This window comes from Chrysochloris asiatica, unplaced genomic scaffold, assembly GCF_000296735.1.
Source record: "Chrysochloris asiatica unplaced genomic scaffold, ChrAsi1.0 scaffold00348, whole genome shotgun sequence".
Lineage (NCBI taxonomy): Eukaryota > Metazoa > Chordata > Mammalia > Afrosoricida > Chrysochloridae > Chrysochloris > Chrysochloris asiatica.
The window spans coordinates 2,325,394-2,338,869 of NW_006408866.1; the positions used below are offsets into that span (position 1 = coordinate 2,325,394).

Genomic DNA, 13,476 nt, shown 5'->3' on the forward strand with positions numbered 1-13,476 from the left:
TAGGAGATGCTGTAGTATGTTATGTAGGAGATGCTGTAGTATGTTATGTAGGAGATGCTAAGAAGTTTTACTAGAGTTGAGGGGGAAATTTTAATAAGGGAGACTTAAGCAAGTCTTAACTGCTGTGAAGGAGTTGGTGTGGAAATAATGGTTGTACATGGTTTTAGAGCAGGAATATATCTGAAGTCTAAGACTCCAGTAACTTCAATAAAGAACCCTCAGCTAGTTTGCAGACCACTAGGTAGGAAGCTAAGCAGAGTTCAGGGGACAAACACCTCTGCTTAGGCACATGTTCTTCAGAATATTCTAGTACTCAGGCTTTGGAGTCTGATTAGTACTTAAGGAGACCAACCAGTAAGTGATTACAGCTGGAATTTAAGTGGAACATATGGGTTTCTTAAGAAGAACATATATTCTTTGTGAAATACTGTGGAGTCAGTTCCTACTCATAGTGACCCTGTATAGGGTTTCCAAGGAGCAGCTGGCGAGTTTGAACCTCCAACCCTGTGGTTCAAACTAACCTTGCAGTCTAACTCATTAATATACAGTGCTACACCAGGACTCCAAAAGAATGGTTAGTGCCTAGCTATATAGTGGTAGGTGTTCAGTCAAAATAAGGACTAAAGATGTACTCTCTACAAATAGGCAGCAGTATTAGAGCCAAATTTCCTTGGGGAAGATCCCCTTCATTAAGGTTCCAAGCTGATGTGTTACGTATTAAGAAAGCACAAGTCAGTCAATAAGAAACAAGGTCTTTGTGACACCTAGAGCTCCTCTGGAGTCCTGGTGTGGCGCTGTAGGATGAGCACTGGTCCGCTAACCACAAGGTTCAAACTCACCAGCTGCTTCTTGGAAACACTGCACAGGGTTGCTATGCGTCAGAAACAACTTCACAGAACTTAATAGAACTCCTCTACAACCCCAAAAGGTATCTTACTTTCTTCACTGGCATGTTTTGATGGATTGGGTGGGTGACCTTGGGGTGTGGAGAGTACCTACCCATCCACAACAATATTCCACTGGGGAAGAGAGGTTGGGTCCATGGTAGCTGTTGCCCAGCAGTCATCTATGACCAGCTTGATGTTGGGGTCAGTCCTGTTGAGCACTCTCATTTCCATGTAGATTGGTTGGCGGAGGTATCTCACCAAAGGGTACTCCTTATCCCCATGAGGTTGTCTATAAGAGTTATCTGGAATGGAATGGAGACCTCTTCAGCATTTGAGCATTTGATGCTGTAACAACTCAAACATGACTACTATACCAACATCAGAAAGTTCCTTTTTTAAGTGATAAGTTTCCTTGGAAGGTCTTAGCGAGTGTTATCTCACCCGGGTAGGTTTGCAGGATCAAAGCAAGTGGACCTGGCTTCACTGACGCCACTGGAGGAGGAAGACTTTCAACATTGCTACTTATTAGCACATCATCACTGCTGAAATAGCATTTCACTGTCATTCTGTAAGGAGAGTGTGGTTGAGGGCAGGCAGTGTATATAGTACCGAAGAATTGTAGGTTAGAAAGTTACTTAGATTTACATTAGAGTTTAAGTCAAGCAACAATTGTGTATCATACCTGAATTCACTATCTCTGGCAATTTTGCTTGGAAGATCTGCCCAGAGAGCTTGTATTTCGTTTTCATAGATGACTTTGTCTTCTTTAAACTTAAAAAGTTAGAGAGAGTTGTTTAACACAGTTATTTGCTTCAAAGACAGTTAATTGCCTCTTGCCACCAGCCAGTACTAACCTCATGTCTTGTTCCACATCCATTCAGGGGTATGTGAAACCGTACCAACCCTTCAGACTGAGCCTTGAAGATAGGCTGGCAGGATGAGTCTCCTACCCTCAGGGTATCCAAGTCGAGAGTTGGTTTAGTTTGGTAGCTGTAGACCTCAAACTCCATAAACCCATCTTGGGTACACAGCTTATCTGTAACTACATAGTGGTGGGGATTTAGAGAAAACGTCATGTGATACTGTCAAGAGGTTTTTTGTGTGTTTTGTTTTGTTTTTAAGTTTTTATTGTGAGTTGAGTGATGGTTTACATGGGGGAACAGTTTTATACTCGTTTTATTGCAATGATTACAGTATCTTCTGTACATCATCATTCAACAGTATTTGCTTCTATTCCCTCTTTTTTGGGGGGCCAGGTAATGTACAAAAACACTCAGAATATATAATCATTTAAACAACCAAAGGGCACATTCTGCAAGCCTGCCTCCAGACCGCCAGCACACAGCCTTTCTCTTTCCATGAGTCTAGAGTCCTCAGCTGCTCTTCTCCGTGCCCTCTTCCGTTTCCATCTCTGGGGTCACTGCTTCGTTGGATAGAGTCCCACATTCCGCTCCTGCCTCTCTCCCTTGATGGTCCTAGGGTCCTCTGTTCCTGGACTGTAGGATTAATCTCCTACCTTTTTGTTACAAAGAGTTATTTTTAGCAGGAATTACCAGAATGTCTAATTCCTTGTTTACGAAGGTACCTCAGTAAGCAACTAGAGTTAGGAAAATTTAAGGATCCCTGGTTTAACATTGGGTTGCTAACTGAAGGTGAAAAATTCAAAAATCCATCAGCCACTCTTCAAGGCTGTCAGCTCCCATAAAGACTCGCAGTTTCAGAAACCCTATATAGGATTGCAATGAGTCAGAATGGACTTCAATGGCAGTGAGTTTTGTTTGCAAGAAGCCCAAAGAGCAGTTAAGTTGTTCTATCAGGTACACAAATGTAGAGGCAGTATCCAGAAGTATCTATTCAACCCTCCTTTTGAAGACATTAGAGTTTAGAGAAAATATTTTTAGTTTAATTTGTAATAATCTTAATCGAGATTGGAGAGATTCTTCATACTAAATGGTTGATTTATACCTTAACCCCAAATTATAGCTTAATTACTTAAACATGCAATAATTATGAGTACTTAAACATGAAATCATTATGAGTTCTACCTGCATATTTTAGGAGTATTATCTTATATAGTCCTGGTGTGGTACTGAAGGATGAGCACTGGACTCTTACCTGAAGGTCAAAGGTTCAAACCTACTAGGGAAGCTCATTATCATTGCTATGAGTCAGAACCAACTCCGGGGCACTTAACCACCCTACAAAGTGGTCGTCTCTGGATAGCATAAGCAGCGAGACAATCAACTAGAAGAAAGGTTGTTGGTTCAAACCCACTAAGAGGCATGTCAGAAGAAAGGCCTGATTTCCAAAGGCTGTAGCCTTAAGAACTATATGGAGCACATTCTATTCTGTACACAAGTGTCACTATGAGAAATCAACTGGACAGCAACTGGTTTGGTTTAGGTTAACCAGGTTAACCAAGTATGGCTGTATCCTTAACAGTCCATCTGGTGTTTGGTTTGTTTTAGTTTCATGAAACAAAGCAAGAAGTCTGAATCAGAACTAGTATCTATTTTCCCACATGCCCAGTAAGAACCAACGGAAGAAAAAGAAGAAAAATTTAATGTGAAAACGTTGTTTTAAAGTGTCTTTACCTACAGAAACTGGTGATTCACAGAGACATTCAGGACGTACTACCATGGATATAGTCTCCAGATGAAACTGAAAGGTCAGCTTGACTGATAAGTAGAATTGATAGGACACACATTTTGCAGAGATCTGAAATGAGAAAAGAATGTCAGTTAGCAGCCACAGCCTGTCTGTTCCTTAAGGTATTCACAGGGAGGCAGAAGAAGTGTGCTGGAGACCTGCTGGGAACATTCCAGATTTATCCTGTTTCCCTGAAGCCAGAACAAGGGAGCGTCTGTCACTTCCTTAGATCAGCATTCTTCCCCAGAGGGGAAATTGATTGCTTTGACTCCTGCCCTAAAGTACTCAATGCTGCATGCTCTTTGTACTGGGCTGTTGTTGTTAAGTACCTTCTAGTGGATTCCAACCCATAGCACCCCTTTATAGGGTTTCCAAGGAGCAGCTGGTAAGGTTGAACCACCGACCTTGCAGTTCAAACAACTTTGCATTCTGACACATTAGACCACAGCGCCACACCAGGACTCGTTGTACTGGGTAGTAAAACATGTTAACATATTGTTGTTGTTATGTGCTGTGGAGTGGGTTCTGACTCATAGCAACCCTGTACAGAGTGTCCGAGGCTATAAATCTTCATAGGAGCAGAAAAACCTCATCTTTCTCCCGTGGAACAGCTGGTAGTTTCGAACTGTTGACCTTACGGCCCGCAGCCTGATTCGTAACCACTACGCAACCAGAGCTCCTTAAGTTAACATGTTAACAAGATCAAATTCCAAAGAGCTAGGATACACTGCTAAGCCAAAGTTGAGCAATTATTACTGAAGTATTGCAAAGCACATATACCCCGACATAAGGTCACTCTAGTGTCCTGGCAGTGAAAAATCAGTCAAGATGCACAGTTGGAACCCTTTTGTTAGGTCAGAGTGTCCTATTCTTTTCAATACAGCTCCATAACAAAGGTTAACATGAGAAGCTTCACAAGAAGTTCCTAGTACTTTGTTGTGTATAAGTGCCTTCCGGTAGATTCTGACCTATAGTGACCCTGTATAGGGTTTCTGAGGAGCAGCTGATGAGCTTGAACTGCCAACCTTGTAGTTCAAAGCGACTTTGCAGTCCAGCACATTAACCTACAGCACCCACACCAGGACTCCAAATGAGAACAACTGAGGACAATTTCCATTGCACACATTAAAGAGGCTGGTGTTTGAGAATGAAATTTTATGTAAGTCAATTTCCTAGAAACTGATCAAATGAGATTTTCCAAAGTTTGGTGGCATAGCGGTTACGCGTTGGGCTGAACCTCAAGGTCAGTAGTTTTATAGTACTAGCCTTTCCGTAGGAGAAAGATGAGGCTTTCTGCTCCAATAAAGCTTTCCAACCTTGGAAACCTCATCTATGCAGTCACTATGAGTCGGAACTGACTCGGTGGCATACCACCACCACCACCAGAGTTTGTACCCTGGCAGCTGGAGTCCTGGTGTGGCACTGTGGATTAATGCACTAGACTGCAAAGCCGTTTGAACTGCAAGGTCAGCAGTTCAAGCTCACCAGCTGCTCCTCAAAAACCCTATACAGGGTCGCTATGGGTCAGAACCAACTTGATGGCACTTCACAACAACAACAACAACCACAACCACAACAACCCTTTTTATAAACCAACAGGTCCTCAGCTAAGGAGTCCTGATGTGGTGCTGTGGGTTAGTGGGCTGGACTGCAAAGTTGGTTTGAACTACAAGGTCGGTGGTTCAAAGTCAATTATACAGGGTTGGAACCACTCAATGGCACTTAACAAGCTATACTAAGATTACCCAGAGACCATTTCAATCAGATTTCTTCATAAATGGTTGGGAGTTGTTGGATGCCGTAGAGTTGGTTGCAACTTATAGCGACCCTGTATAGTGTTTCCTAGGAGCAGCTGGTGAGCTTGAACTGCTGAACTTGTGGTTCAAACCAACTTTGCAGTCCAGCGCAGTAACCCACAGTGCCACACCAGGACTCCATGGTTGGTAGAACGTACTTTTGTTTTGAAGAAACTTTTGTTGAAATGCAGTCTTAAGCCATTCATTGCTTCTGTATCAATTCCATTGTAGTGTAACTGGCTCACATGAATACGCGTATTTTCAATGCTCACGGCTTTTAACTCCCCAGGAAACTTGGGTATGGTGAGAGTTATGTGTGTGGCATTGCAAGTCACACGATCTAGAAGTGACAGAGAGAATGTTCATTATCAACACCAAGTAAGCTCCCAGAACAGTGTCTCACAAACTAAAACTTATAGCTCCAGGGATCTCACCTGCCACACACATCATTCTAGTGTAAAGGCTGACCGTCTGTCCAGGAGAGTTGTATGTGAGGGTCAGAGGCACCATGTACAGATGGCCGTTTTCTTGCTGAGGAGGCAAAGGGGACCATGGTAAAGACTTGGTTTACTGGAATCTCTAACCAATGCCATAAAAACAGAGCAACTGTACATTGATTTGACACAAGTAGTAGAATTTAGACACTTAGCATCTCTAACAACCACTGACAGTTTTAAAATCTTGTCTTCCATAATATCTAGAAAACTAGTCATGTCTACTGATTATGACCTAGCTAGATCATTTCTAGGAAGATGTGAACAGAAGTTCCATCTTACTCCATGTCTCTATAGTATCAGAGGTCTAGAAGCTACTAGACAGTGTGAAACAGGACTATTGTGTTCAAAGTAATAGCCGATGTTTGAGCGCTTACTATGTGCCAGGCCCTGTTCTAGAACTTCAGCACGTTAATTCATTTAATGTAGATGGTCTAAAAAGTACCAGTATCATCTATAGAAGATGAACTTCAGAACAGTTACAGATTATCTGTTGAATTAAGAAGTTTTGTCTGGATTAAGACTTACACTGTAGAGTAGGTTTTAGTCTACAGGAAAGAAAGACCAGATTGAAATAGAGACATAGCCATTCGCTTGACATAGCCTTAGTACTCAAGTGTAGTGCTTGGCACATAGAAGGCATTATTTATTGATCGAGTTGTATTATCAATGAATTTGAACACATGTTTGTCTTCTGAGTAGCGAGTCTATGCCTTGGTGGTAATACAAAAGATTTTCATACCTACCTCATAGTGCGTCACTCCAGTAGCATTCAGTGATGCTTGGAGAATTATCTTGCCACTATCAATCATGACACCATAGCCTTGTCTCATGGCCTCCCCAAGAGTCAGACTTTGGATGGGGCCATCACCAACTTTAAGGACCCATCTCTGCAGACCTGTTTCATTCTGAAGTCAAGAGCTTCATTTAGAAAAGTGGTACTCACCTTAACACCAAAGTTATTAAATTTAAGTTCATATAGCCTAATATTCATCAGGATTACAACTAACTAGCTTAATGTTGAATCAAGTGTTGCTAGATCAATTAACAATTATTTTCATACCAAGATCTTGACATCAAAGTTAGGTATAGACGTCTGAAAGGAAAACTGGAAGAAAGATGGAAAGAAAGAAAGTCATGATTAAGGTTTTGATTTGTTGCAGCTGTTTAGTGCTATCGAAACAATTCTAATTCACCATAACCCTGTATAGGGTTTCCAAGGAACTGCTGGTGGGTTTGAACTGCCAACCTTGTTAGCAGTCCATTGACACACAAGATTTAGGAGAAAAGTTTTCTCAGGTCATAGACAAGCTACAAATCCCATCTGTACCCTTAGACTGAGGAGTCCTTGGTAGCATAGTGAATTATGAGCTGAGCTGTTAACCTCAAAGTCAGCTGTTCAAATTTACCAGCTGTTCCATTTCCTGTCAAGATTTACAGCCTCAGAATACTCATGTAGGGTTGCTGTTAGTTGAAACCAACTTGGTAGCGCATGACCACCAACACCAACACTACTCCCTTTGTTATGTTCAGTGAGTTCCGACTCATAGCAACCCTGTATAGGGTTTCTGAGGAGTGACTAGTGAGCTAGAACTGCCAACCTTGCACTTCAAGCCTACACTGCGGTCCAGTGCACTCACCCACAGCACCACACCAGGACTCCCCTTAAACAAAGTCATTTTAACCATTTGAGCTCCCAAGACCAAAAGGCAATTGGGCTCTTAAAATGTAGAGCCTTTTATTGTCTCTGTTGTTGTTGTGTGCCATGGAGTCGGTTCTGACTCATAGTGACCCTGTACAGGGTTTCTGAGGCTATAAATCTTCAAGGGAGCAGAAAGCCTCATCTTTCTCCCACGGAACAGCTGGTATTTTTGAACTGCTGACCTTTGCAGCCTGATTCCTAACCGCTTAGTGGTTACGAATCGGCCTGTGAACCTCAAGGTCAGCAGTTCGAAACTACCAGCAGTTCCACGGGAGAAAGATGAGGAGTTCTGCTCCCGTAAAGATTGACAGCCTCGGAAACCCTGTGCAGAGTCGCTATGAGTCAGAACCGACTCCACGGCACTTAACAACAACAACACTACCAGAGCTCCTTTTTATTGGCTCTAGAAGAGATATATATATTGTGTGTGTGTGTGTGTGTGTTAAGAAGTATGTGAAAAAGCTGAATAGAAAAGAGTGGACTTTTTCCTCGAGCTTTTTGAAGGTACTCAGCATCATCATTAAAGTGAAGCAATGAGCCGGACCACCTGGTTGACCATAATCTACAAAAGACTTACTGGCATATGAATTCTACAGAAGGTTTTGTTCATTTACTGTAAACCTTGTAAGGACTGTTAATTCAGTTCTGACTCATAGCGATCCTGTAACAAGGGTTTCTGAGGAACGCCTGGTGGGTTTGAACCACTGACTTTGCACGGTCCAGCGCTTATCCTACAGTGCTAACACACCATTGTAAACCTGTAGTTGTTAAGTGCCGTCAAGTTGGTTCCAACTCAGTACTCCTGTGTAGGGTTTCTGAGGAATGGCTGATGAGTTTGAACCATTGACCTTCTGGTTCAAACCGACCTTGTAGGTCCAGTGCATTATCCTGCAGCACTGCTGGTGGAAACAATGGTCAAGCATTAACTGCTAACTGAAAGGTTCATAGTTCAAACTTACCAGTGGCTCTGGAGGAGAAAAAAAACCTGGTAACCTGCTCCTACAAAGATTACAGCCTAGGAAACCCTGTGGGGCAGTTCCACTCTGCCACATGGGCCGCTATTAAGTCAGAATGAACTCGACAGTACACAACAGTATCACCTGACACGGGGGCCCAGCAGTAGTAGCTATTCAATGAGTCAAGTCATTGTTGATACAACTGCAACTACCAACTGAACCCACTTGTGGAAAAGCACAATGTAATAAGCAGTACATATCCATTCTGAGTCAATTCTTCATGCTACTAAAAGGTGAGCGTTGTTCCCTCATCCGACTTGGAAACAAACTCAACATGGTTAAGCAGTTAATATGAAGTCACACAGCAACTACATGGTCGATTCTGGATTGCAATCCTGGCCTCATTCCTAAGCCTGTTTTTGCCATAGACACTTCCCCTGTGGTAGCCATATGACAAGCAGTCAACCTGCTTCATTCACTCACAGACATCAAGTCCTTCATGCAGTTTGTGGATCCCAGAAGCCAGCTGGACTGAGCCTCTTCTGCTTTCGTCACTGGACAGCTGATCTGATATACAGTGGCTTCATGCCTTGCAGCAGTAGTGTTATCCACGAGTATGATGGTCATCTGGTACTCGTTATGCTGTGTGCAGATGACAGCGAGAAAGTGCCTGAATTTAGTGGGAAAGGATTCCAGAATATCAACTACCCCGGCTGAATCCCAAACCCTTCAAAACTTACCAGTATCCACCACAGGTTCCAAAAGGATCCTTCATTCCTGTATTAGAACGCTTTATAAGCTAGCCCTTTCACATACTCTGCTAAGAATTTATATGTTGATAGGAGCAGTTCTCTTGGACTCTATGGATTGGGGTTCCAGTTTTTATTTTATTTCTACCCCATGTTTGGGTTATCAGTCCTTGGCTGTTTTAGAATTAACTGAATTTATTTAAACACATTGAGTACTGATTGGGCAAAGCCATCTTTGATAATACCCTGATCCTCAAAGAACTCGGACTAATGCAAAAGGTTGGCAAGCCTTCTGTGAAAGGTTAGAGAATAATTATCTTAGGGTTTGTGGGTCATGATGATATACATGGCATTTCCTCCCCCCCCCCCAAAAAAAAAAAAAAAACCACAAGAAACAACCCACTTTTTTTTTTTAATGTAAAAAACCATTCTTGGTTTGGGACCCATAGAGCAAACAAGCCATGGGCTAGAACTGGCCATTTATAGATTGTAAAACTCTGCTCTAAAGTAGAAAAACCCTAGTGGCATAGTAGTTAGGCACTCGGCTGATAAGTGGAGGGCAGTTCAAATCCCCCAGCCTCTCCACTGAAGAAAGATTAGATCATCTACCACCATAAACTTTACAGCCTAGGAAACCGTATGGGCCAGTTCTCCTTTGTCCTACAGGGCCTCTATGGGTTTGGACCAACTCAACGGCAACAGATTTGGGTCACTTTTGTGGCCTAGGAGAATGCAACCCTAAGCTCCTCAAACTTGGAAAGGGCTGTTTCAAATGAAAGTTAATCACTGGCAAATTCACACTGAAAAAAGAACACATGATTACATCACAGGGTGGTCACCGAGAGCCAGATGACTTCAAGTTGCCACCCTTTTTTGTAGAACAGGTTGTCAGACTGTAAGGAGTTTGAACTGTAGATTATTTGCATCAGATTCAAACATATGTACTGATCTATTAAACATGACTGTTTCTAGAACCTACCCCCACGCCTACTAAATCTGTACTTTCCTAAATTCCCCAGGTGATTATTGGCACACTAAAGCTTTAGAAATTCTGCCTTAGACAGGTCATTCTTTTTACAATCACCCTGATTGAGCAAGAACATTGCTTAGCAACAGAGAAAACCACTGCTCAGCTGCTACTGTTTGTCTTCCAATATCGATTTTACAGGAGAGTTCTCCATTTTCCAGACTCTGTTTCATGTGGTTATTACATATCATAATAATGTTTGACCATTCATTGTGGCTAGGCACTGTGCTAAACCCTCGCTCTGCGTTCTGTCATTATCTTCGGTTATTTGTGGAGAGGGTGCCATTATTCCCATTTTCCAGTGAGCAGCAGTCTTAGAACATTAAGTAACAGCTCAAGATTGCACCTACAAAGTGGCAAAAGCAGAGATTAAGCTCGATTGTCTCTCTCTCTACTGCAGGGTATCTCAAGATCAACATTATTAGCATTTTGCGCCACAATCTCATGTTACCCGTGGCTGCCCTGTGCATTATAGGACATTTAGCAGCTTCCTTGGCAACTATCCACTAAATGTCAATAGCATTTCTTCTTAGCTGTAGCAACTTAAAGTTTCTCCAGACAACAGCAATATCCCCTGGGCAGGTAAGAATTACCTTCAGTTGAGAAGCACTGCTTTTTCTCCAAAGCCTGCATCCACTGACTACTAGGTTATCCTAGTTCCCCAAGCAATAGTCCCTTAAGCAGTTACTTACCTCTATTTTGGTACAGTTTGCATATGGGGCACTTAAGGTGAGCTTTTCCGGGTCCAGGATGTACGTGCAGTTTGGGATTTCAAAACCCAGGGAATCTACAGAAATCAGAGCAGTTTACATATGTGATGGCTGGGAGGATCTGAAAGGAAATTCACTGTAGCTAATACCGCCAAGCTATTTCTAAGGACCTTCAACACTTCTTATTGGCCCAATTGAGAGCCATGACACATGCTTTGAGAAATGCTATAATTTGCTGCTAGAAAATTCCCAGGGAACTCAGATGGCACACTCAAGGAAACACAAGGCCTTCTCTTGGTGGCATTATATAAACCACGGAACACCATGGTACCTTGGGAATTAGATACAAATTGCTCCACAGAGTTTATATTCTTCCTCAGCGGGAGCCCAGGGCTTCCTACTAAGTGGGCTTACAATGAGATAATACACATCACCTACCCACCACAGATGCATGCCATTTCTTGGTGACAAGCTCTCTAGGAAGCCCCAGTATCATTCCATCTTCATTACAAGAGACAGTGCCTGGAGAGCGAAAACAGCATTAGGGGCCTCTTTGAGCTGCATGAGACACAATCCCTACCAAAGTGGTATTGAGAGCCCCACTCCTCTCACAGGCACCAGGGAAGGACACAGTCTGGAGAGGCAAAGTCTGTCTTCTACTCTCAGAGAAGTTACGAATTGTTGAAATATATACCAAAGAACTGCTAAGAAGGTATCAAGCTAGCGTTCAATGCTCCCTACAGACTTCAAGGATAAGTCTTAATTGTTGTTGTTGTTAAGTGCTGTCGAATGGATTCCGACCCATAGTGACCCTGTATAGGGTTTCCAAGGAGCAGCTGGTGAGCTTGAACCACCAACCTTGCAGTTCAAATGGCTTTGCAGTCTGACGCATCAACCCACAGTGCCACACCAGGATTCCTTAATTAAGGGTCACAAAAATGCTGGAAGAAGTCTGACTGGCATCCTGGGCAAGCAAAGATGGTAGTTCTGTGAAGTAGTTGTTATTGTTAAGTGCCACGGAGTCGGGATCTGACTCCTAACGACCCTGTACAGGGTTTCCAAGGAGCAGCAGGTGAGTTGGAAGTGCTGACCTCAACAGCCCAAACCGACGGTGCAGTTTAGCGCATTAACCAGTAACGCCACACCAAAAGTCTGTGAAGTAAAGGACCAAGTATTTTTTCCTCAAGGTTTTTTAAAAGTTTAAGAGCCCCGAGTTAAACACGGACATATTTCTGCTGACCAAATTCTACCTCCATAAATTGCTATTCTCTCGCCTCTGGTATATCCTACAGTTAATCTTGCACTAGGTTGAGGTTGTTGGGAAAGTTGCCTAATGTTCTAACCTTGAGGCACTAAAGGAATGGATAAAACCAACTGCCACCAAGTCCATTCTAACTCATAAAAGTCCCAATAAGTTAGAATAGAGCTTCTCTTTAGGGTTCCTATAGTTCTTTATAGGAACAGACGGCCTCATTGTTCTTCATAGAGTGGCTAGTGGGCTTGAACTATCTACCTTGTGATTTGCAGCCCAATGCTTAACCTAAAGCACCATCATGACTCCTTCGGTGCTGGATTCTACTGCACTAAATGGACTTCAACTCTTAGTGACCTTGCATAGTGTTTCCAAGGCTGTAAGTCTTTACAAGAGCAGAAAGCCTCGTCTCTACTTTACAAACTTTCATGTAGCTGGCAGAACAAGTCAGAGGAGAACGAACAACTGAAAGACTAGTGATTTCACCAAGGTGAGAAAGGGGTGCATGGAGACTGTCTGACCTAACTTGGTTTCCTGGCCAAATAGGCACCCTAACCATTTCCTATTCCAGCAACTAGAAGCACATCCTTCAGCCAAGAATAATACCTGGGAAGTCAGGAGTCATCATCCGAGGAGCATCTTTGGAGTTCACTGACATCGTAAGGACAAAGATGAGAGAAAGTGACATGAGGTAGGCTCTGGAAGAGGATGGGGCAGAGCATTAAGATGGGATGGATTCAGGCAGACAAGACCGATATTTCCCCTTCTGCCCAGCTCAGAAATACTCACCTCAACTCTCCCCAGACCCAGCTTGGGTGATACCTGAAATCTGCTCTCCATCTGCACGCCATGGCAAAAGGCATCACCCAATGACCAAGGTAGAGAGGGACGGGCTGCTCTGTGCTTTTATGACGGAAAAGATGGGGCATGGCCCGCCCTCTCCCAACTGGGTGCACCTGCATTTTCTGCCCTCTCAACTAAGATGAAGGGATGTGGGGCTTTCTAGAAAGTCTGGAAGAAGCCCTTTATTGGATACTTTATTTGATATTTCCTGAACCTGCTCTTTGGATTTTCTACCAGCTGCTCTGAAGGCCAGGCCAGAAATCAGAATTCCCTGATAGACTTCAGATGTATCGATTAGGGGTTTTGTCTATAACACTGGGTAAAAATAGCATCTTTTAGACAAAATGTTTACAACTCCAGTGTAGAGTAAAAGTACGTAGTGCACATTGTTGAGGAAAGAACTTTTTTTGT

General features: G+C 42.9%; 1 protein-coding gene across 1 annotated transcript in view; it reads right to left on the reverse strand.

Annotated features, from left to right (window-relative positions):
* Window positions 1–13,151, reverse strand: part of ZP2 (zona pellucida glycoprotein 2 (sperm receptor)) — a 16,913-nt gene extending 3,762 nt beyond the window's left edge. Inside the window, 13 exon segments of the mRNA XM_006875980.1 lie at window positions 1,000–1,189; window positions 1,329–1,453; window positions 1,570–1,658; window positions 1,742–1,929; window positions 3,482–3,605; window positions 5,491–5,672; window positions 5,767–5,863; window positions 6,573–6,767; window positions 8,968–9,126; window positions 10,953–11,047; window positions 11,409–11,492; window positions 12,829–12,920; window positions 13,012–13,151. Of these exon segments, the coding sequence (XP_006876042.1) occupies window positions 1,000–1,189; window positions 1,329–1,453; window positions 1,570–1,658; window positions 1,742–1,929; window positions 3,482–3,605; window positions 5,491–5,672; window positions 5,767–5,863; window positions 6,573–6,767; window positions 8,968–9,126; window positions 10,953–11,047; window positions 11,409–11,492; window positions 12,829–12,920; window positions 13,012–13,151 (1,760 nt within the window).
* Window positions 13,152–13,476: the final 325 nt, after the last annotated feature.